Source organism: Rhododendron vialii, chromosome 3a, assembly GCF_030253575.1.
Source record: "Rhododendron vialii isolate Sample 1 chromosome 3a, ASM3025357v1".
Lineage (NCBI taxonomy): Eukaryota > Viridiplantae > Streptophyta > Magnoliopsida > Ericales > Ericaceae > Rhododendron > Rhododendron vialii.
Genome location: NC_080559.1, coordinates 35375466 through 35396387, shown reverse-complemented (window position 1 = coordinate 35396387; position 20922 = coordinate 35375466). Strand labels below are relative to the sequence as shown.

Sequence of the window (20922 nt, the reverse complement as noted above, 5' to 3'; positions counted from 1 at the left end):
GATATAGAAACCACATGCATGGAGTTCATCGTCACTCCTCATAAAATTATCGATTCGGAGTATCGATAGAGTAGATATAGAAATCGCATGGAGTACTTGATCGTTATTTCTCATACGTGATATCCATCGTTAAAAAAAAAAAAAAAAAAACCTCAAGTCATCTGTCATCAGACTGTGAGTGAAATTTACCCACAATGAAGCCAGAGCCCGGGGTACAACCCGAAACGGTGCTTATGATATTGAGGATTTTTTTTTTCCGGCCCGTGTGGTTTCTGCTACGACCATTGTGGGTTTCACCTTGTATTCGTTACAGTAATTTGAATCGTTCATCTTGTAAGACTCTTGATCATCTAAGCAAAAAGTCAGCTTGATTAAACATCGATAGATGTATAAAAAATTGAATTTTGTTTTATTAAAGAAACGGTCATGGACCATTTAATGAAATAAAATAATTTTTTTTGATTTACCTATCGAGGTTCAATCAAGTTAATTGTTTACTTGAATCATAATATGAACAGTTCAAATTACTTAAATTTAACGAAGGAGCCCATAATGGTCCCAGCGCCGGAGTATGATATACTACTTACGTACTAATTAGACCAAAAGTATAAAATCCAGACATCGAATTACTCCTACGTACGTTCAACCGTTGTCGTCTTCCCCAACAGTATCGTCAGTTTCGCTCGCATGTCGTTTTCTTCTCCCTTTTTTACCCGCTCTTTCGCCTTCTAAAAACCCTGACCCATTCTCCATCAAAAAAGTCTCTCCTTTCGCTTTCTCGTCCTATTCCTCTCCGAAACCTCCATGATACTTTTCCACTCAATCAGCCCCGCATGACCGCCGAGGCCAAACCTCCAGTCCGACCCACGAATTTCTCCCTCCAACCCTTACCTAACCGCCTCCTTTCCGCTACAGCGGCGCGTCTCGATCTAGGGTTTGGGCTCAACCAGGGCCCACGGCGCAGCAAATTGGTGTTATGTCGAAAGAGTGATTATAAGATGGAAGTGATCCGCAAGTTGAGCAGGGGGTGCTTTAGTGATTCTCGGAGGAAGGGGCAGAAGGTGGAGGTCGAGTCTGTGGATGGTGGCGTGGATTTCTTCGATAAGGCGGCTGCCGATGCCAAGGTGCCACCGGAGCACCTTGTGATCATGGTTAATGGGATCGGCGGGAGGTATCTTTGTTAGATTCCTGTTCTATTTAATATTTGATACGGGTATTGGATTCAAAAAAGCATAGACCTCGGGCAATTTGGAGAAGAAAAAAGTAGTTGAATAAAGAGCAGAGATACAGATAATCAAACTAAAACCATTCCTTTTTGATAATTGAACAAGTAAAAACGAAGAAAGGACGGTAGATGAAAACCCTTCCTTTTCTTCTTATGCCCATTGACTTGTTCTTTTTTTTAATGAAAGTTTTGTATGTACACTGCATATTGCATTGTGATTAGTGAGGCATTTGGAGTTTCTAGAAACCACTGCACTTCTTGTATATATGATGAACAAGCACATTACAATTTTGATACAACCATTCTTTTTTATGTTTCATCAATTGTACTCTACTATGGAATAGTTAAATAAAAGATGCATTTGAACTTTATGATGGACACCCTGGTGCCAAGGACGAAGCAATGCTGGGGCCAAGGGTTGCCCCGGTCACCCTAAAGCCTTCAATTACCCCTGGGTATATCCCGATATGTATTACAATATCTGTGTAATGAGCCCCATGTTTATTTAAGGTCCCTCAATTCTTATGTACTCTTTTAAATAATTGAAGTATCTGTTTTATCTTTTTCTCTTGTTATTAATGAATTTTAAATAAAAATCATGCTTTATTCCTCTTTCAAGTTAGATACACTGAAGAGGAACGGAAATAAGGAAACTTGTTCTAATATCAAGCAAAGAGATTCAGTAGGGGGAAATCTATATCCCACTTTATTAAAACACAAAAAGCCTTCCCCTCCTCTTTGAGTGTGTGTCAAAAGTTCTGAGTTCTCATTGAAAATTCTAAAAAATTTGGGTAAATCTTTTAGGTTGTAATTATTTCATTTTGCTATTTTATCTAAAATTGCAAATAATTCTGGTATTATGGAACATTTAAGCTGTTTTCACCATTTAACCCTTTCAATCTTTAAACCTCCTCTTATGCATCCCTAGTTCTCTACCCGTCTATAAAATCAACTGTAAACTAATAGTGATGCTATTATGCTGTTTGACCACCTCAAAGTCCTGGCTTCGTCCCTGCCTGGTGGAGAGTCTTGTTTTTGCAATTCGGTAAGCTATCAGTATTTTATCCATTAAAACATTTTGCGGCCCACAAACATTCTATCACCTGCGGGGTTAAGCGTTCGCAATGTTCTAAACTATAATTTTACAGTTATCCATTATCGTTACGAAAAAATTCTGGTAATTTATTGTGCTGGTAACTGAAGGCCATTTGTAGTAATTTGAGAGATCCAATAGTCTGTTTTTCTCATTGCATGGTGTCTGGAAAAAAAATTCTCCACTTGTCTGTCTGGCCTCACTTTTTTCTTGGACATTTCCATTCCAAATGTCGTCTCTGTCTTCACTGAATTCTATTAGCTATATATGTTAACTCAAAACATCTGCCAAAACAGAAGATCCTTTTTTATAGCCTTTGTCTTCAGTTGGAGTTCATTGCATTGGTTGAAATTCTAAACCTCCAGCTTCATCAATTTAATTGAATGTTTAAAAGTTGTCTTCTTTCTCATGAGTTATCTTGTGTAGTGGTGCAAACTTCTCCTCAATTGAACTCACTACCACGCAACTGATTGGGTTTGGTGTACGCTACCATTTTTCCCCATACTTGTCTTAGGTTCCTAGTTCTTCCTCTCAACAAATATGATTAATGTTCATGCTAGTATGGAGCACCTCCATTATCACGGTATGACCCGTTGTTAAGAAGTTTTTTCTGCAAAGCGTGCTATTTATTAACCCTTTATTGTGCATTCAGTGCTGCAGATTGGAGATATGCTGCCGAGCAGTTTGTGAAGAGGCTTCCTGACAAAATTATTGTTCACCGTAAGAGTTTTTGTTTTCATGTAGCCCCTTTTCCTTTCTAATGGGTAATTCTGGATAATTACATTGGGTGCTAGTCAGGTATCTGTCTTGTGTTGTTAACGTAATAATAATTTTTCCCTAACATATGGTGTCAAACAGCTCTTCGGCCATCTACTGCACTTTTTAGGAGCACTGTTGGTCTGAAACTTGATCTGTGAGACTAAATTTCCCTAACGTGTTATTTGTAAATGTGTTGGTAAGTTTTGGGTTTTACAAATGGCTGTTTTGCCAGGCTTAGACAGAGCTTAGATTAGACAATCTTACCAGTGGTAATTTATGAAGATGACCTTTCATTTCCCAAGTCAACTATGACTTATTCCTCTCATAAGCTTTTCCATTGGGTTTGTTCTCACCGTATTTGTTATGCATGCTTCAAAGAGTTCTTTCCAATTCTTTTACTTGTTTTATTGTGGAATGAATTTGGTTGTTAGGTTGACTGAAGGCATTGAATTCATGTAATAAGCAACTGTTCTAATCCAATCGGGTGCACTTCTATCAAATGCATTGCATACGTTGTGAATGTGTTTCCTTTCTCATGTTGGAGACAGTGACCTGTCATCTTCAAGGCTTTGTACGGAATCAAAGATTTAGACGCTAGTTAGGGAGAACATCACTCTCCATGTTGGCTCTGAGCTTTGTAATTACTAATTTGGCAGTATCGTTTGGGATAGCTGGACGATGGCAGTGCATGTTGTGTAGCATGCACACAATGCAAGCTAGCTTTATCCTGTTTATTGTACAATTCATTGAGGGATGTTGTATTGTTAATCCCCTCACTAGTGGTTTGGTTGATCAAACTTGGCTAAATCTCTTAAATTACCAGCTGGTCAGTGATAGCAGAACAAAGATTAATTTGAGAAATTTATCATGTTTGATTAAACTTTAAGCCCAGTTAGTCTTTTTGGGGATTTATTTTCTTTTTTGCTGGGATGCTCTTCTTTTGGTTTTTTGGGATCGGCCTGGGATGCTCTTGTTAGGACTTCCATTCTTTTCTTCAGCTAATTTGTTTGTTTATGCTCCTAGCATTTTGAGAATTTGTTGGTCATGTAATTGTTGGAGTATTAATGGTTATCAACTATTGTTATGAACTCCAAAATCTGTCACCCCGCCTTCTCTGACTTGCATACGGTTTTAACTGTGCTGGAATTTTCCTTATATGATCTTTTTTGAGCAGGTAGTGAGTGTAATCCATCGAAATTGACTTTCGATGGCGTAGATCAGATGGGTGAGAGACTAGCTGGAGAGGTACTTTTCTATTCCCATTTTGGTCCTCATGGTTCTAGGCATGCGCTGGCTATTTAAATTCACTGCTTGAACATGCTTAAGTATTTTTGTGGGAATATCTTGTTGATAAATTACCAAAAAGGTGGAAGGTACCTATGTGAACAGTAACTAGTTTCTTACGCAGGTGATGAATGTTGTGAAACGTTGGCCTGAGGTGCATAAGATCTCCTTTGTGGCGCACTCCTTGGGTGGCCTTGTTGCCAGGTATGCAATTGGGAGACTCTATGAACTTTTGCCCAGAGTGGAAACTGCAGGACTTTCCGGGAACTGCTTAAATGGAGGTGATCTAAAGGATTCAACACAATACCTGGAACAGCATTTTGAAGCTAGAGTTGCTGGATTGGAACCTATGAACTTCATAACATTTGCAACACCGCATCTTGGCTCGAGGGGACATAGGCAGGTGTGATTATGCTTACATATTCGGTTGTCTCATTTTGTGCTTCATATTAGCAATATTAGGTTCTATAACTATTGATTTTCTCCAAGGGTCAATACTTGTCTGTGCCTCTATGCATGTGTATGTGTGCGTCTGTGGCAGTTTCTTATTTCTCTTATCCTGGTTTGATGGTTAGATTCGTGAATGTGATCCCTTGTTATGCTTATTAATGATAATTATTGTTACTTTACTTACGACTTCTGGATTCTCTACAACTACGAACATCAGGAGAAAAAATTTATCTATGAATCTTATGAGTAACTATGCCGCTTGGATGAATTTTTGTATCAAGACTTCATTTCATTTCCACTTGTGCTCACATCATGAGGAGGATGTTAAACTGGGTTGTCGGTAGTCCTTCTGTATGATGCAGCATTATTTCCTAAAGCTATATTAAATTGCCAATTCAAAAGATTATTGTAGTTGTCCCTTTTCTTACATTTTGTCCTGTTGCATGTGCTTTCACAGCTCCCCATTCTCTGTGGTCTTCCTTTTTTGGAAAGAAGAGTCTCTCAATCGGCACACTGGGTTGTTGGGAGGTCTGGGAAGCATCTTTTCCTCACTGACAACGATGAGGGAAAACCTCCCCTTCTCCTTCAGATGGTTAAAGACTCTGACAACCTTAAATTCATGTTGGTATTCATTAATTCCCCTACTTCACTCACTCGTTTAGAAGACTGGATTTTTGTTCCTGTCTATAAGCTAATGGCGTGCTTTGTGACATTTATAGATCAGCTTTACGCTCCTTCAAGCGTTGTGTAGCATATGCAAATGCAAATTATGATTGTATCCTTTCTGAGTTGAAGTTAGCTTCCACTATGATTTTGTGTAAAAAATGTGCTTTTTCGCCCCCCCTATTTAAGAGGTTGTTTTATATTAACTGATATTTAAGATGTGGTTGGTTGGAGAACATCATCAATACGCCGTCAGCATGAGCTTCCAAAGGTTGTTGTGGTTTCTACCTCATGCACTTCTTTGGTTAAGTGACAATTAATACTATCGCATCTCTTCCAAAATCAACCTCCTTATTTTCTTCCTGTTCCCTTCTCTAGTCCAATCTTCTGGTTGTCGACGGAAAATACCCACATGTTGTGTATGTTGAACGCAAAGCTACCGAAAACAATCACGATGGGGCGTCTTCTGTGGTTGAAAAGCAAGCAACTGACCTGGAAGGTTTGTGAACCTTTTCTTTTGCGGTGCGAACTATATAATGTTAGATTCAATTTGCTGAGTGTTCATAATTTTGATCTGGATTAGGCATGATCTTCCTTGAGATTCAACTTTGTGAAGTGGCTATAAGACGATTGTTAAGCTCATACAATGGCTCTTAAGCTCATATGAAGGCCGGTGTTATGCTTGCAGTGTCTCGTGCTTCTCTCAATCTTAGACCCTCCAGTTAATCCACTGTAAACACTGTCTAATCAAGCGTAACACCTTCTGCCTTCACTTCACTATGCAACCTCTACTGTCTGCACCAGCTAAACATAATGGATGCCAGGTTTTTTTTGGAAATCCCAGTCCATCGCAAATAAGGCCATTACCATTCTATGAAGATCCTACCCACATCATAGCCAATAATAAGCCATTTAGCTTGATATGCTATTGTTATAAGAAAATTTCCCCTTGATCTAGGACCTCAAACTTCTTAATAACGATTTTAATACTTTATGAAAGTCTACCTCTACTGTACACCATCTTCCAAATATGCTGTGTTCCCTTTTGCATTTTTTGTACTAGAGTGATTCATATTGCAGGTAAAATGTCAATGTCTCTCTTTAAGTTTATTTTTTGGAAAGCTGTTCTCTTCCTGTGAGGCTGTGATTCATCGTAGTGTGCCCAATGGTTAAATCTTTCTCGGAAATTCATGTTGCTTTGCCTATATATGAGATCATTGATTACGTACCCATAGTGTTTGTTCTTTCTTGCTTGTCAACATGTTCTGTTACTCTATTGGCTTTGCTGTGCAAATTTTCCTCCTATTTCTTATGAGCATTTTCTTTCTGGTTTGTGAAGAGGAAATGATTAGAGGTCTCACTCAAGTCGCTTGGGAGCGTGTTGATGTTAGCTTTCATGAGAGTAAACAACGATATATAGCACACAACACCATTCAGGTGAGCTTTAAAGTGGATCGTTTACTGAGCAGTAATTCCTGTGGATTGAACTGCATTTTATATGCTCTGTATCATCTTTAAACCCATTAATTCCCTGCAACTTTCACAGCTGCAGTGCTTGTACAATGTTGCCAAACAGTAAAGTTCATAGCATCCCTTCCCGCTGTTTGTTCATCTGCAATATGATATATTGATTTAAGCATATTTGTTGCTTCTCAGTGTGTTTTAAAAGTAATTATGCCGCTTATTCTGTTTTCAATCAATCTTGCATACTTTTCCATCTTTCAGTTTGTAGGAAAATTTATCTGCATGCTAATAGAAGAAAACTATGGACGCTATTAATTAGCCTGTTTATGTAATAGAAATGTTAATTGATTTGATCTCTCTCTCTCTCTCTCTCTCTCTCTCTCTATGTATCTATCTATATATATGTGTGTGTGTGTGTGTGTTTTCATTTCATATTTTCTCTTTTGATGTCATCTGATCTCTTCCTTACATTCACTTTGTTCTTTTTTTTTTCTCCTTTTACCCTGCTTCCCCTTGAATTCAGGTCAAGAGCTATTGGTTGAATTCTGATGGTGCTGACGTGGTTCTCCACATGATTGATAACTTCCTGCTCTAGTCATCTACACATTGGTACCTAGAAGTTGTTCATTTGGTGATGGGTTAGATAGCTTGTCCATTGTATGTCATGTTTGTTGTTGCAAGTAAAGGTCTTGCATTGTATTATAATGAGAGAAATTACTTAAATCTGTTTCTTAGTTGAACAAATTTTGTTTCCAAACTCTTCTTTTTTGTAATGCAAAGCAGGTCTTGGCTCTGTGAGCATTCTTTTTTGGTTATTAGTAGATGGTGATAATCATTTATCTCATGAAAAATCATTAATGTTTGTACATGAGATTGCTTTTTACATGAGATTGCTTTTCATATGGTTAGGTTGTAAACCATCTGGTGTTTCCTAGATGTAAGCCAGCTTACCATTATGATTGTTACATGGGTCACTTTCCCCAAGGCCATTAGTGCTTCAAGATTACATTAGCTATGTTTCCTGTCCAGCTATGTTCAGAAATGTGAACTTGATAACACATTAGATTTACTCATTGGACATTAGTATCTTTATTTTATCACTCCTTTTTAGCTCGTTGAGAGAGTAGCCTGTTATCTGTATCTGGAAATTCCACTTCCACTTACTCAGTTACTCTATTTATCTATGGAGATTCACGGAATGCTTCATTAAAGTAGTAACACTGGCCATTCGTGTGAGAGCGCCATGGAATCCAATATCACCATTTTTACTGCGTCCCCATGGTTTGTCATAGGTTTGTACTTGTTTTTGCTTTTTGGTCTTGCAAACATCACAAGGCGCAGGACTTTGTAATTTACATTCAATTCAAACTAAAAAAGAAATAGAAGGTCCCTGCACACGAGCGGGTGTGTGAATTAATTCGAATAGCGTCATGTGGCTTTTTTCCCCTTTATCTTTGAATTACGTTTCATGTATATTCCTCTTAATAATTGTATAGAGAATTTTTTTTTAGAAGTTTCCGTTGTGTTTCTTGTCCTGTTTCTTGTGAGAATCATCGTGCTGGCTTGTTGATGTCCTGTTGTGTTTTTTCGCTTGTCTATGACCATGCTACTCAATACTTGGCGCTTAATCCCACGATCAGATAGTTGGGTTGTAATGCTGTATTACTTGGGTGTTAAGATAACTGTTGACTGCTAACTGTAAATTATCCCTTCTGAAAAATATACTTTGGTCAAATTTGAGAGGCTGGCTCCCTCCTGAAAAAATGATACGCTTCTTTTTTTTATTTTTTATTTATTTTAATTCTATCTTGCTTCAATGTAAGATTGAGCAGTGTCAGTTGAACAGATAGAGGTATTACAGGGAACGTCTAATGGAAAATGGACAGATAGAGGTATTACAGGGAACGTCTGACAGAAAAAGGATTTTTTCTTCTGTGAATTTCCTTTCATACAATAAATATGTCTATTGAAGTCATTGAGTTAATTACATCAGAGGAAACAAAATTTATAAATACGAGGATCTTGAATTCTACAGCATGGGAGTGTAAGCCTTAACACGAGACAACATTTCTGTTGGATTCACTTATGTACTTACATTCAGCCTTATGCATTGCTTCGTTGTATGCTTTACACTTGTGTTTAGGGCTCGTCAAGAGCCTCTTAATGTTGAAACCAAAGGTTAGCTATCAAGAGGAAGAGTATCCCCGCTTGTCTATGGTATCCTTGTCATCCTTCTGCCCAAAGCTGCATAATTGGAGATGCTGGTGAGTGGACCGGAACATTATGGATTCTACACGTTTTCAAAGTAGGTTATTATTACCTTTCACTTTGATTGATATTTTTGATGTTGACAATGACTTCCTTGGGTGCTTGTGTTTCGGACGACGCACCTGATTCTTCTGTCAGTAGCATACTTGATAAGCTTTTGCAGAACTGGTCATCAACGGTCAAATAAGCACAATTAGATATGATTGACTTGTACAAAACACATATGCTATGACATGTATGATGTATATCTTATTACCTCTGTGTATGGTTCCAGTTCCCCCAAAGATTTTGATATTTCTACAACACAATGTGTGGGTGCCACCTCAATTACCTAAATTATACCACACATGAGGTAGTGAGAATCTGATATCCTGCTTTTTGAGGGGATACCGAATAGTATTGACAATTCTTTACCTCGGCTGATAGGTTAAAGCATGACCTTGAACATCTAGTCATCTTCTGTTTGGGATGAATTTTCACCTGATATTGTGAAGAACCGTTACACTATTTGGGCAGAAATTGGGATAGCAAATTAGAGAAGTGCTGGTTTACACCTAGATACTACCTTGGAGTTGTTCATCCGTTCAACCGACAGACTCACATCCTTTGCAGCTGCCTCAATTTTCTCTATGGTTTCATTGATTGTAAGCTTTGATCCAAGCGTTGTCTTGTGCTTCTCATTATCCTAAACAGCGACAAAGATTTATCAGATTTTATTATTAAAGAAGAGGAAAACTCATAATGAACATGGTATTAGATTTGCACAACTTGCCTCTTCTTCAAATAGTCCTGATAAATCAAGGTCTTGAGACATGGCTATTAGCTGGAAAGCGTTTATGAAACTTGGAGTATGAGGTATCTTTCTCTCTGTCTCAATTTCCTGAACAAGATGACGGTACATTTAGCTGGTGTTGTGAAACTCTCTATGTTGCTACTTTGTTTGGTCATTACCTTAACTGAACTGAAAGCTGCATGAACATCATCGACGTTGATGTCTTCCTCACATTCAGTTCGAACAGCAGGCTCATAATTAGTTTGAAACCACTGATCTTCAATGATCTCTGCCGTTGTTATTCGCTGTAGGGATAAAACAAGACGTCAAACTTTCATCTTACCAGTTTAATGCCAAAATGCATTCTTCTTTGTTACAATGGTTTAGAGCACTACCGTTTTGGGATTTGGATCAAGTATCCTAGAGATGAGCATCTTTTGGCTTTCTGTAAACCACTCTGGAAATGTGTAATCTGCTCTCAATATCTTCGCAATGGAAAAATTTATCAGATATCTCAAGTTTCTATTTTTGAAGCTTGGTATGAAATGTATACTAGATTGGGAGCCTACCTTCTTATACAAGTTCATTAGGCTTTGATCATCAAATGGAAGACGTCCGGCGAGCAATTCAAAGAGGATTACTCCGCATGACCAAACATCTGCAGCCGCTCCCTCGTACCCCTTGTTTGCAAGAAGCTGTTGACCAGATTATGAAGCATCAGCACATGGGATGGAAAAGATTATAGGTATGTGCTTTTTATAGCAACGGGCATAGTTTTACTGGAGTATCTGTTTTCTGGGCTTGTTTGGTTTTATTCTTTTTCTTTGACACAAAAATCTGAGAGCGAAAATGTCCTAGAGATATTATTCCAATCAGAAAACTGTTTCTTACCTCCGGTGCTACGTAGCTTGGAGATCCACATGCAGTAGATAGCACATCCCCAGGCTGTGGAGGCACCAATAATTGTAAGTAAATAGACCAAACTGTGCATGCTCAAAAGAAAACAAGAAACAAAAATTCTACATGATTCCAAGGAGTTCAAAAGTTAAAATGGTATCCCAATCCAGATTCCAAACAGAGTACATGGACAACTTTCGATTAATCATGCTACTGCCTCTCTCCAATCTAAATACCCTATATCTGCACCATTGTATTGATGGTGTCTCTAAGGTTCTTTAACTCCCACTTCTACTTGTGTTTCTTCCACTTTTATAAAGATTATAATCCACTCTGGCTGCATTTATTTTTTGCTTCAATCAGCTTCAGTGCATCATGCTCAATACGTCGCAGGAAGGACATTTTGTTTGGTTCTTGGATTTGTGGACGTATTTTTGTTGAGGAAAAAGAATACCTTAGAGACTATTTTTGTTCACCCCATCTTTTCCCCTTCCTTTTCTTTTTCTCTCCACAAGTCCAAAATCCTAACAATACCATAGAAATTCAAACAACCCTCTCCCACTCGGACAACCCCACCAGAACACAAAGGGAAAACAAATGCTTCAAACAGCCTTTAAACATTGACCAAGTTGCTACCTTCCGCAACGCGCTGAGCCCGAAATCTGATACTTTGAGATTGTCTTTGCTGCCCAAAAGCAAGTTCTGTGGCTGCATAGGAAACCCAAGATCCAATTCAATTTCCATAGCCTCCTTTGGGGGGAGTTGTGAAACAAGATAATTTCATTCATTCGTACCTTCAGATCTCTATGGTAAACCCCTCTGCAATGGCAATAATCTACAGCATCGATTAACTGCTGAAAGTGTTTCCTTGCGTGTTTTTCATCTAACCTGCCAGCATAGGACTAGAAATGAAAAGCTCAAGGGAATCAGAATCTTCCGTTAGATCTCGAAAACTAAATTCGGATTCCAAAGTCGGCCGTTTGGAACTCACCATCCTGTCTGATAGCTGTCCTCCCGATACGTACTCCATTATAATGTGAATTTTCGTCTTTGTGCCAATCACCTGTGAAAGAAAATGAGTTTCCAATTCAAGAAAACTCCGTGGAATGAGTCAAACCAAATCCTCAGGACGGCCAAACGTACCTCATGTATCCTAACAATGTTTGGGTGACGTAGAAGCTTCATTGTTCGTATTTCGCTTTTTACCTGGAAAACAGAGCTCCATCATGTATCAGAACAAGATGCAAAATTCAAACTACAACAAGACTGTAAACCAAAAAGCAGCAGTTCCAAGAAATGGTTATTGGAAATTCACCTGGTTCGTGAGATTGTTTTCCACGACCATATGCTTGTCGATGATCTTGATCGCAACATATTGTCCGTTTTCCGTGTTTACCGCCAACTTAACCTTGGCGAAGGTGCCTTCTCCGATCGTCCGACCGATTTGGTACTTTCCAATGGCATTGACATACCCCATCTCTCTCCGTCTCGCTTAATTTCCTGTTGGGAATATATCTGTTTCTTCTTCCTCCTAAACACCCTGTAAATGTTCCTTGTATCCACTGATCTGGTCTAATGTGGTGCTGAAGAAGGAAGCAATCAGATTAGGTTTCAACGAGCTTTCTTGTTTATGGATGGGCTCTATTGCCATATTCCTTGTGAATCTCATGTGCCTTGAAGAACTTTCCTGCTTATGGGACTGGCTGGCATTGTTTGTGGGTAAAAGTGGTTTTTGAGGTTCAAGAGAGTCCATCTGTTCTTTAAGTAGTATTTGTTTATTGTTTGGATGCCTGGAAAATATTGGTTGCTGGGCTAGTAGTTGAGAAGGGGTGGGGAGCTTGTGTTTTGAATGGAAGGTGGTGGCTGTTATCTACCACGCATTGTTATACTCTCTGGCTTGGTCACACGCTTTGTGGGTAATTCTCTCAAACCACTCTATTCTATATAGCAAAAGGATACACAAGCTGGAAACCCTAATTATTTTTGAAGTCTTCTCACATTGACTATGCATTGAACATACATACATATGCACATGTATACATACATATACACCGATTAGATACTTGTATTGTATTTTAGCTATCCTTCTCGGACCCCTATTAGAGCATTTGGAACGGGAGCCATTTTGGAAGCTAAAGTCATATTTTGGCTTCAAAACCAAACTTCTCTCCTCTAATGGGGAGCCATTTTAGGAGCCAAAAAATAGCTCGGCCAAATTTGGCCATGAGAATGGCCTGGGCCATGTCTTGCCAAGGTTGTGATCTAATCGCTTTTGAGAGTAATACAATGACAAGAATATCTGGGTGTGATTCAACAGGTACTTGAAATACCATCATTGGAGCATTTTTGTCAAATTTTGACCTAATAACAATGTAGCCAGTTAAAAAATGACTTCGGCTCTTACAAAAATGGCCAAAACCGTTGGAGATGCTCTTAGTGGGGGGATGAACCAAATAAATAAATTAATATGGGTGGTGGAAGAAAGAACTAGGGTGCAAAAGTATGAAACCTTTTCTTTAAATTGAACCTACGATCGAAATCAAGATTGTGTGTGGTGTTCTGATTTGTTTTCGACGTTAATGAGCTGCTTCCCGTTAGTTACGATTGCATGATTGATTTCAACTCCAAGCCTATCGGATCAAGCCTATCGGATCAATTTTTTTTATTTATTTTTAAGTTCAAGCCTTTTAACGCGCGCGGTTGAACATATTCTATTCGGCGTATTCGCTATAGCAGACTGTGTGGTGCTAGGGTCTGCTGGTGTAAAAAGGAAATTTTGTTCCTTAATTTTTGTTGTAATTTGTTATCCATGGGAAATGTTCACCTTTTTTTTAATTTCCCGTGGAAGGTTAATTGTGAATGTTGTTGAACTCGCAGTTACAATGTCAAACTAAGGAGCGAAAGACCAATTGTGTTTTGGTGTTTAGAAGCCTCCATCAATGCTTACACGTTTTCATTCTAAGATAAAATTTCCATTTTCTTATAACTGGATGATCGGGTCAACTTGTGCGCATCTCAACTTATTATAGGGCTATAAAGTTAACGACCTCATAAATCTATCTTATGAAAGATGAAAACTTCTTTGATTTCTCATGCTTACTTGGCCACACCCCTTGGGGTTAATGATAAGATTTCCATTTGCAATGGTCATTAATCATAGGGCATTGGTTTTTTAACGAGCACCCTACTTCTTATATGAAAGTTTTTAATCAACATGAAAGAGCCATTTATAAAACCCAAACCCAAACACAAATGAATAAAAAAACGTAAGTATATATAAAAATCATTGCTTAAATTGTTATTGAAAGATATAAAAAATAAAAAAATAAAACATGTGGCTCGTAGTCATTGACATTCATAGTGTAGCCCATGTCATACGTCATCAGATGTAGATATTGACTGCATCATGTACGCTCTTTACGTTGTTATCATGACCTTTGTTTAAAATATTGTTCCATTGAATTCAAAACCAAAATTTTAAAATTAATTAGTATTTAATATGTGGAGTGATTTTTGCACTCCCATTATTACTAACTAAACCATTCCTTTTTGCTTTTAGAGTACGAAATTATCAAAATATCTTTAAACTTTATAAAAAAATCATTTCATTTGAATAACAACAAACTGAAAATATTGAAAAGTGGAAGGGCATTTTGTTAACTTCACACATTAAAACCAAAAAACAAAATTATGAGTTCTTAAAAAACTAATAAAACTAAGATTTCAAGGAGCAATTTAGCACTATTTGAAGTGAGGATCATACCTAACTTTTTTTTTCTTAATAATTTAGAAACAAATCTATATCGTAACTATTCAGATATATATATATATATATATATATATATATATATATATATATATATATATATATATATATATACCTAGGGTATCAATCGTGTAAAATATAGGAAAATTTTTGGAGGTGCCAGCGTCCCTTGGTGGCTCCGCCCTGCAAGTTGCAACTACGAGCAGTCAAACAATTGGGCCGGCGGCCGCCCACCACCGCTTTCATGGGCTATCTAGTTTCCTTGACCAGAGCAAGAACAACCATTTTACCATTTTTCTTGGGCTATCTAGTTTATACGTATCTCTCGACTTATCACATAGGACCAATTTTCCCATCCACTTACAAGCGTCCCAATTAAAACTAGAGAAAAGCTCCGTATGTATATATAAGCTGACCTTAACAGAGTTAATATATAGCACCTGAGGTGTTTCGAACATAAGACCTAGGACTAAAATGGAGCAAACTTCAAAGTACCGTGACTTTGACCTCTAAACCAAACCCTTGGGTTGAAGAAGTAAATTAACCATGCATATATAGATGATAGCTAGCTACCTCTGCCAATGGCAGGTTGAAGGGACAAGTTGGAATGGGACATATATCGATATTCCCACTTGGATTTGTGATCATAAATCTTGTTTGATAGGATAATAGTATAAGCGTGCTAGCTGACTAGATCTTAATTTCATCAAAACTCACTATCTTGACTGTTTGTTGGGTTGGGTGTGTTTATTTTGATTTGTGCAAAGCAATTGTTTAGGAGTGTATATATATATATATTCATTCTCCTTCAATTTCTGTTTGCTTTCCCATTCGATGAATACACAGTACACCACCGACAATTATTTAAAGAAACCATGTTTAATTTGAACTGGCCGGCCTGGGTCCTTTTATTAGTAATTTCTTTGAGTTGATAAAACCAAATTGATAAGTTGATCAAGTTGCTGCTATTTTTCACTTACCCAATAAAAGAAAAGAAAAGTTGCTGCTAGTTTAACCCCGGCCCTTTCTATCAATTACTGATTTGCATAAGGATATATTGATAAAAATATTAAAACATTGGTCAAAAAACGAAATACCCGAATTTAGCTCATTATGCCATTCACGTCATATCTTCTTAATTGGTTTTTTCCCTTAGGAAATTTCTCCTAAACTTTATGATCGAAGCGTACAACGTAGTGATCATGAGAAATACCAGAACGTACTGTGTCCAGCAATATAACTTTCATAGTTCTATTTAGGTGTAGTGAGGTTGTAATTTCATTTCTCCCAAAAAACATTAACACCACCATCGGATGAGTTAGGTCACGGTTAGCTAGCTAGGTTACTAAGACCCCGTTCTTTTAAGGGTTTTAGATTTTGGATTCTAATCATTATCCAATTTCTCTTCAAACATTATTCTCATTTTTCTCTCTATCTATCTCCAATAATTACCCATATTTTCAATCATTACTCTATTTCTCTCTACGCTCATTACTTACAAATCCAAATTTAAAATCCCAAAACAAACGGGATCTTAAGATTCTCAATACTACAAGTGACCAAAAAACAAACACGCATGATGACCGTGAGAAATTATCACATATGCAAGCATCTTTTTTCGGGCTATTTATATAGAAATTCCATTCGAGGACGTTTTGTGACTTTTCGTACGAGTTTATGATAGTTAAGGAAAGACCCGAGCTTTGTTACAAGAAGTTTGGAGGCTTGTGGGGGTATATTTTTGTTGGCGTTAACATAACAAATTTGAAATACTGTAGTAGACACCTTAAAGAAGTAAGATCGTGGGAAGGCTTGACTAGTTTAAATACTGGATTCAATTTCCTATTTACAGCCAACCCTACCCCTATATGCATATGATTGTTGGATAAAAGTAGAACAGTCTCTTGTACGTCATGGACTTAAATGCATGCCATGTAAACAGTCTCTTCTCTCTCTCTCTCTCTCTCTCTCTCTCTTTTTGGTAAACACACACTCTCTCTCTCTCCACCCCACCCAGAACGGAATATGATGCTGCAAGATTAGTAATTACCGGCTTCACAGCCCAGGGCCAACACTTTTTCATCAAATGGGGCCTGCCATGATTCTCCACACCGTTATCCGCATAAAAAGAAGAAAATTAAACCTATGAAAAGTAGGATACATACAAGATTAATAATACTACCAACCAAAAGTTTGGTCGTACTGTATGAAGTTTGTAATGAAGTGGAATTTTTAGGAGTACTGCTTATTGGTCTTTGACAGACAGGTCGTTAGAGTGGATTGGAATTTAAACTTTTGAATACTTCAAGGATAGTATGACAATATAGACCCACCAGCCGGCCAGAGTCGACAGCAACTGAACAATTATTGCCAAACCTCTCCGTTTTGATCCTTTTGGAGGCTCTTTGAAGCCACAAATTAATTTGGCATTTGACAATGATGTTTCTGCTGGGAAATTCGAATAACGCGTTGAACTCACGAATACACAAACTCTCGTAACCTTGGATAATGTGAATGATAGAAACAAACCCACACGAGAATAACAAAGACAAAAAGAGCAACATACGAAAGATACAAGAGTCGACAACGTACGTCTCTACTCCTCAGAAGCCACACCAGTTCATTATTGATTGTTGGAAAACACTCGTAAATTCTCTCACTAGAGTTACCATAGTCTCTCTCTCTCTCTCTCTCTCTCTCTCTCTCTCTCTCTCTCAATATAATGAGGTTCTTAACCGAGCCCTGTTATTCGTAAGAAAGATTTGTAGGGAATCGCGCAAGAAAAAATGCGCTTGAGCCCATTCTGGGTCCCACAAAAATCTAGAAAAATATCCATAAATTTTTGAATAGTATTATTTTATGGGACTCTGTAAAAAACCAACTCCAACGGATATCGGTAAGTATTACTTTTAGATTAATATGGGCGAAGTAAGTAGTTTCGCCCCTACGAATCCAAAAGTAATACTTACCGATATCCGTTGGAGTTGATTTTTTACAGGGCATCATAAAATAATACTATTCAAAATTTATGTATATTTTTTAGATTTTAGTGGGACCCGGAATGGGTCCAAACGCATTTTTCCTCGCGTGGTTCTCTGCAAATCTTTCTTGCGATTAGAATTTCCGTTCTTTCTCAATTGGTTAAGGCCTAGGGTTTGCTCCCCTAGGTCCCCAGTTCGAGTCCCCTAAGGGTCACCCCATGGGCTCCCATAATTAAGAACGTCCCACAGACTGGTGTGGGGCCATATAGATTTAGTCTTGTAGTGTGCGCAAGTTGATCCAAGGGCACTCTGCAATATAAAAACAAGAAGAAGAAGAGATTCTTAACCCTAGAAAGAACATACTTGCAGGATATGGTAATAATATTCCTTGGCACATCCTGTTTATCACCTCTCTATGGCAGCTTTGGAAAGATCGAAACAAAAAAAAGCTTTGATAACATTGACATCCCACTCTTTGTTAGTGCTAAGAATATTATTGCTTATGCCCAAGAAATAGTGGATGCTTTCAAGTCCCCTCTCACTAATGGCTTGACAAGAATCTGCCTTAATTCTTGGTCTAACCCATTTGCAAGAAATATCAAGCTGAATATGGATGGGAGGCAGGTATGAGTCGAATGGAATATGAGGGTTTGGAGGAATATTCAGAAATCATTTGGGAGACTGGATCACGGGGTACTATGGCAAGCGAAGCTTCCATTCGAGCTTGGAGGCAGAGCTATGGAGCATACACAAAGGACTGGACGTTATACTAGAAAGGAAGCTTGAAAATGTGAAACTTGAATCAGACTCACTGGTAGCAGTGAACCTCATCACGGAAGGAAACCCAGGCAATCATCCCCAGGGTGTGTTGATCAATGAAGTCCATTTCTTATTGGCTCAAACTAATACTACGATTGGGCATATCCCCCGTTCGGCCAACCAATGCGCCGACCACCTCGCTAGGATGGGAGTGGAACACACAGAAGCCCTCGTTTTTGTTATAGACATGCCTATCGCGATGAGGAAATTTGTAATTAGAGATAGCTTGAATATCAGGCAAGTACTTGACTAGGATTTGAGCTCTTATGCTCAAATGCCCAAAACTTTGGTTGTACTCTTAATGTGGTATTCTCTTCCTTAAATTTAATTGAATTTCCGTTTGACCCGAAAAAAAAAAAAAACAAAGATATAGGAACATAGAAATACTTCGTGTCCGCGTTCGACCGTCAAGACAGCCCTAAGCCCCCTCCTCCGGACGAGCTAGCTAGCTAGAGATGCTGCAGCCTGCAAGCACTCGCTTTATTCTCGCAGCGCGGCAGCGCTCGAGCACAGCAGGGCCCGGCTCTGATTGAATCAGCCAGTCATCAGGATTCAAACTACCTAACAGTTCCATCGATCGATCTTGAAGATAAGAGCATAAATTGGTGCTTGGCCAGCTTGTTTATTAGCCTTACGTATATGAATTGAGATGGACAAGGAAGGAAGGAACAACCACGTAAATTGGCCGGGTTTATCATATGATCAGTTGCGCGCAGTCTTAATCACAACAACTTGCCAAGCTAGCTTGCATTATTAGCAAATACAGTAACAGACAGCCTCATGATATTATATGTATGCATGGGACCCCCAGCCACATGCGAGTTCCTCACCTGCGGGCCGGGTTAAGATTTCAATTTACTAGTAATTTGTATGGAGAAATTAAAATGCACGTGACAAAGGAGAAACAAACAAAATTAATTTAGTTGTTGATTTGTTTTTGCATGGAGGACAGCTAAATGGGAAGGAGTAATACAATTCTTTTCTTCCTTTTTTGACAATATTTGTCCGTACCTTCTTTGTCATTGATCGTATTGCTTCTTTAATTAGCATTAGCAAAATTCTAGAATTAAAACTAAAATGATACTCTATAGCTATGGATTGTGTTATTTCTTAAGTACTAGTACTGTAAATTAGTTGGATATATACTAAACACTAAACTAAGGGAAAATGATGGCCCAAGACGTGTTTTGATAATTAATATTCGCTAAGAACATTTTCAGCATTAACAAATGTTCTTAGCATGTCCTTGGCGGGTATTAATTATCAAAACACGTCATTGGTCGCCATTTTCCCCAAAACTAATATACTAACGTCTTAAGTGGGCCGGTCCTAGTTGGGTTAGGAAATATATTTTCGACTTCATCCGACTTATTAAACAAGTTTAAAAACTCTACCCAGCTCAGTCCCATGCCCCGAAATACTACCCGAAACCCTCAAAAATCGGTTGGGTTGGGCCGATTGGGCAGGTTGGCAGTTTGTGTGCACCCTGGAATCATTTTTGCTTTCTTAGTAGTTATATTTAAGTCACAAAATGTGTGTGCATGTGTGTTTGTGTGTGAGTGTGAGCAATAGTGCAAGTGTAGAAGTGTCTTTCGAAAACAACCCAAAGAATTAAAATTTGCGGCAACAAAAATCAGGAACAAAAAGCGAGAATTGAAAACGAAAGCGGAAGAGCTTATTAGAGGATTATGTAACCTAGGTCGTGATCCTATAAGCATGCAGTTCATGAGGATTCATATATATACAACCAGAAGCAAATCACAGCCTCATAAGTAATACAGAGGACCACCCCATGCACCGCACCACCACCACCAACACCCCCCCCCCCCCCCAAAAAAAAAAAAACGTGGTGGTACATCTTTTGGGATTTCCCATGTTGGAGGACTCCAATCACTTTTCTGGAGTTGAAACCATAGCTAGTCTCACAATTTTACACCATTCAATAACAATATTTTCTAGGAAATTGATTTTGACACTCCACTTTTAGTCATTAGCACTCCACTTTTTGTCTTTTCTTCTACTTGAAATTACAACAATATCATTCTATGTGTGAAAAAGTGGATGAACACTAACAAAATAAAAGATAATTGGGCTTTTAGATTGTAGCCAAATAAATTTGCAGCGGAAGAGGTAAAATTGAACAACAATTTCTGAAAACAAAAGTGTTTAAGAAAATATTAGGACCATATTTTGAGATTTTAGCTTTTAAAAAGCTGCTAGTTTGCTAAAAACAATTATGGACAGAGATTTTGGGATTCTATGAATTTCTAGAAGCTAAAAAATATTGTGTACGTAGGATCTGATTCTAGAGAATGGTTGGTGTGCTTTTGGGATCAGATCTAAAATTCTAAGTATTAATCTGAAAGCTGATTAATTACTTTTTTTTTTTTGCAGCTTAATCATAATTTTATAGCCAGAAAAAATTATTGCGTTATACAAGAATCTAGAATTTGAAATCTAAAGCTGTGATCTAAAATATGT

The 20922-nt window shown here is 38.0% G+C and overlaps 2 protein-coding genes across 4 annotated transcripts; one reads left to right on the top strand and one right to left on the bottom strand.

Annotated features, from left to right (window-relative positions):
* The first annotated feature begins 675 nt into the window (after positions 1-675).
* On the top strand, positions 676-7731 carry LOC131320879 (uncharacterized). Of its 2 annotated transcripts, XM_058351775.1 has the most exons (10): positions 678-1171; positions 2971-3038; positions 4252-4322; positions 4486-4764; positions 5269-5432; positions 5531-5586; positions 5693-5745; positions 5853-5973; positions 6814-6911; positions 7462-7731. In XM_058351775.1, exons 1-10 carry the CDS (start codon positions 834-836, stop codon positions 7531-7533), a joined length of 1320 nt encoding a protein of 439 aa, XP_058207758.1. In that variant the 5' UTR covers positions 678-833; the 3' UTR covers positions 7534-7731. The 2 variants fall into 2 exon arrangements, with proteins under 2 accessions (XP_058207757.1, XP_058207758.1); XM_058351774.1 differs by lacking the exon at positions 7462-7731 and having other exon boundaries at positions 676-1171; positions 6814-7129.
* A 1116-nt stretch (positions 7732-8847) lies between these two features.
* On the bottom strand, positions 8848-12784 carry LOC131320878 (CBL-interacting serine/threonine-protein kinase 21-like). 2 transcript variants are annotated; one of them, XM_058351773.1, is made up of 15 exons: positions 12191-12784; positions 12019-12081; positions 11867-11938; positions 11670-11777; positions 11512-11583; positions 10870-10923; positions 10548-10673; positions 10374-10463; positions 10158-10283; positions 9979-10086; positions 9772-9891; positions 9621-9686; positions 9463-9537; positions 9259-9371; positions 8848-9182 (listed from the first exon to the last, which is right to left on the bottom strand). In XM_058351773.1, exons 1-15 carry the CDS (start codon positions 12350-12352, stop codon positions 9125-9127), a joined length of 1413 nt encoding a protein of 470 aa, XP_058207756.1. In that variant the 5' UTR covers positions 12353-12784; the 3' UTR covers positions 8848-9124. The 2 variants fall into 2 exon arrangements, with proteins under 2 accessions (XP_058207756.1, XP_058207755.1); XM_058351772.1 differs by having other exon boundaries at positions 10374-10673; positions 12191-12710.
* Between the last annotated feature and the right edge of the window lie 8138 nt (positions 12785-20922).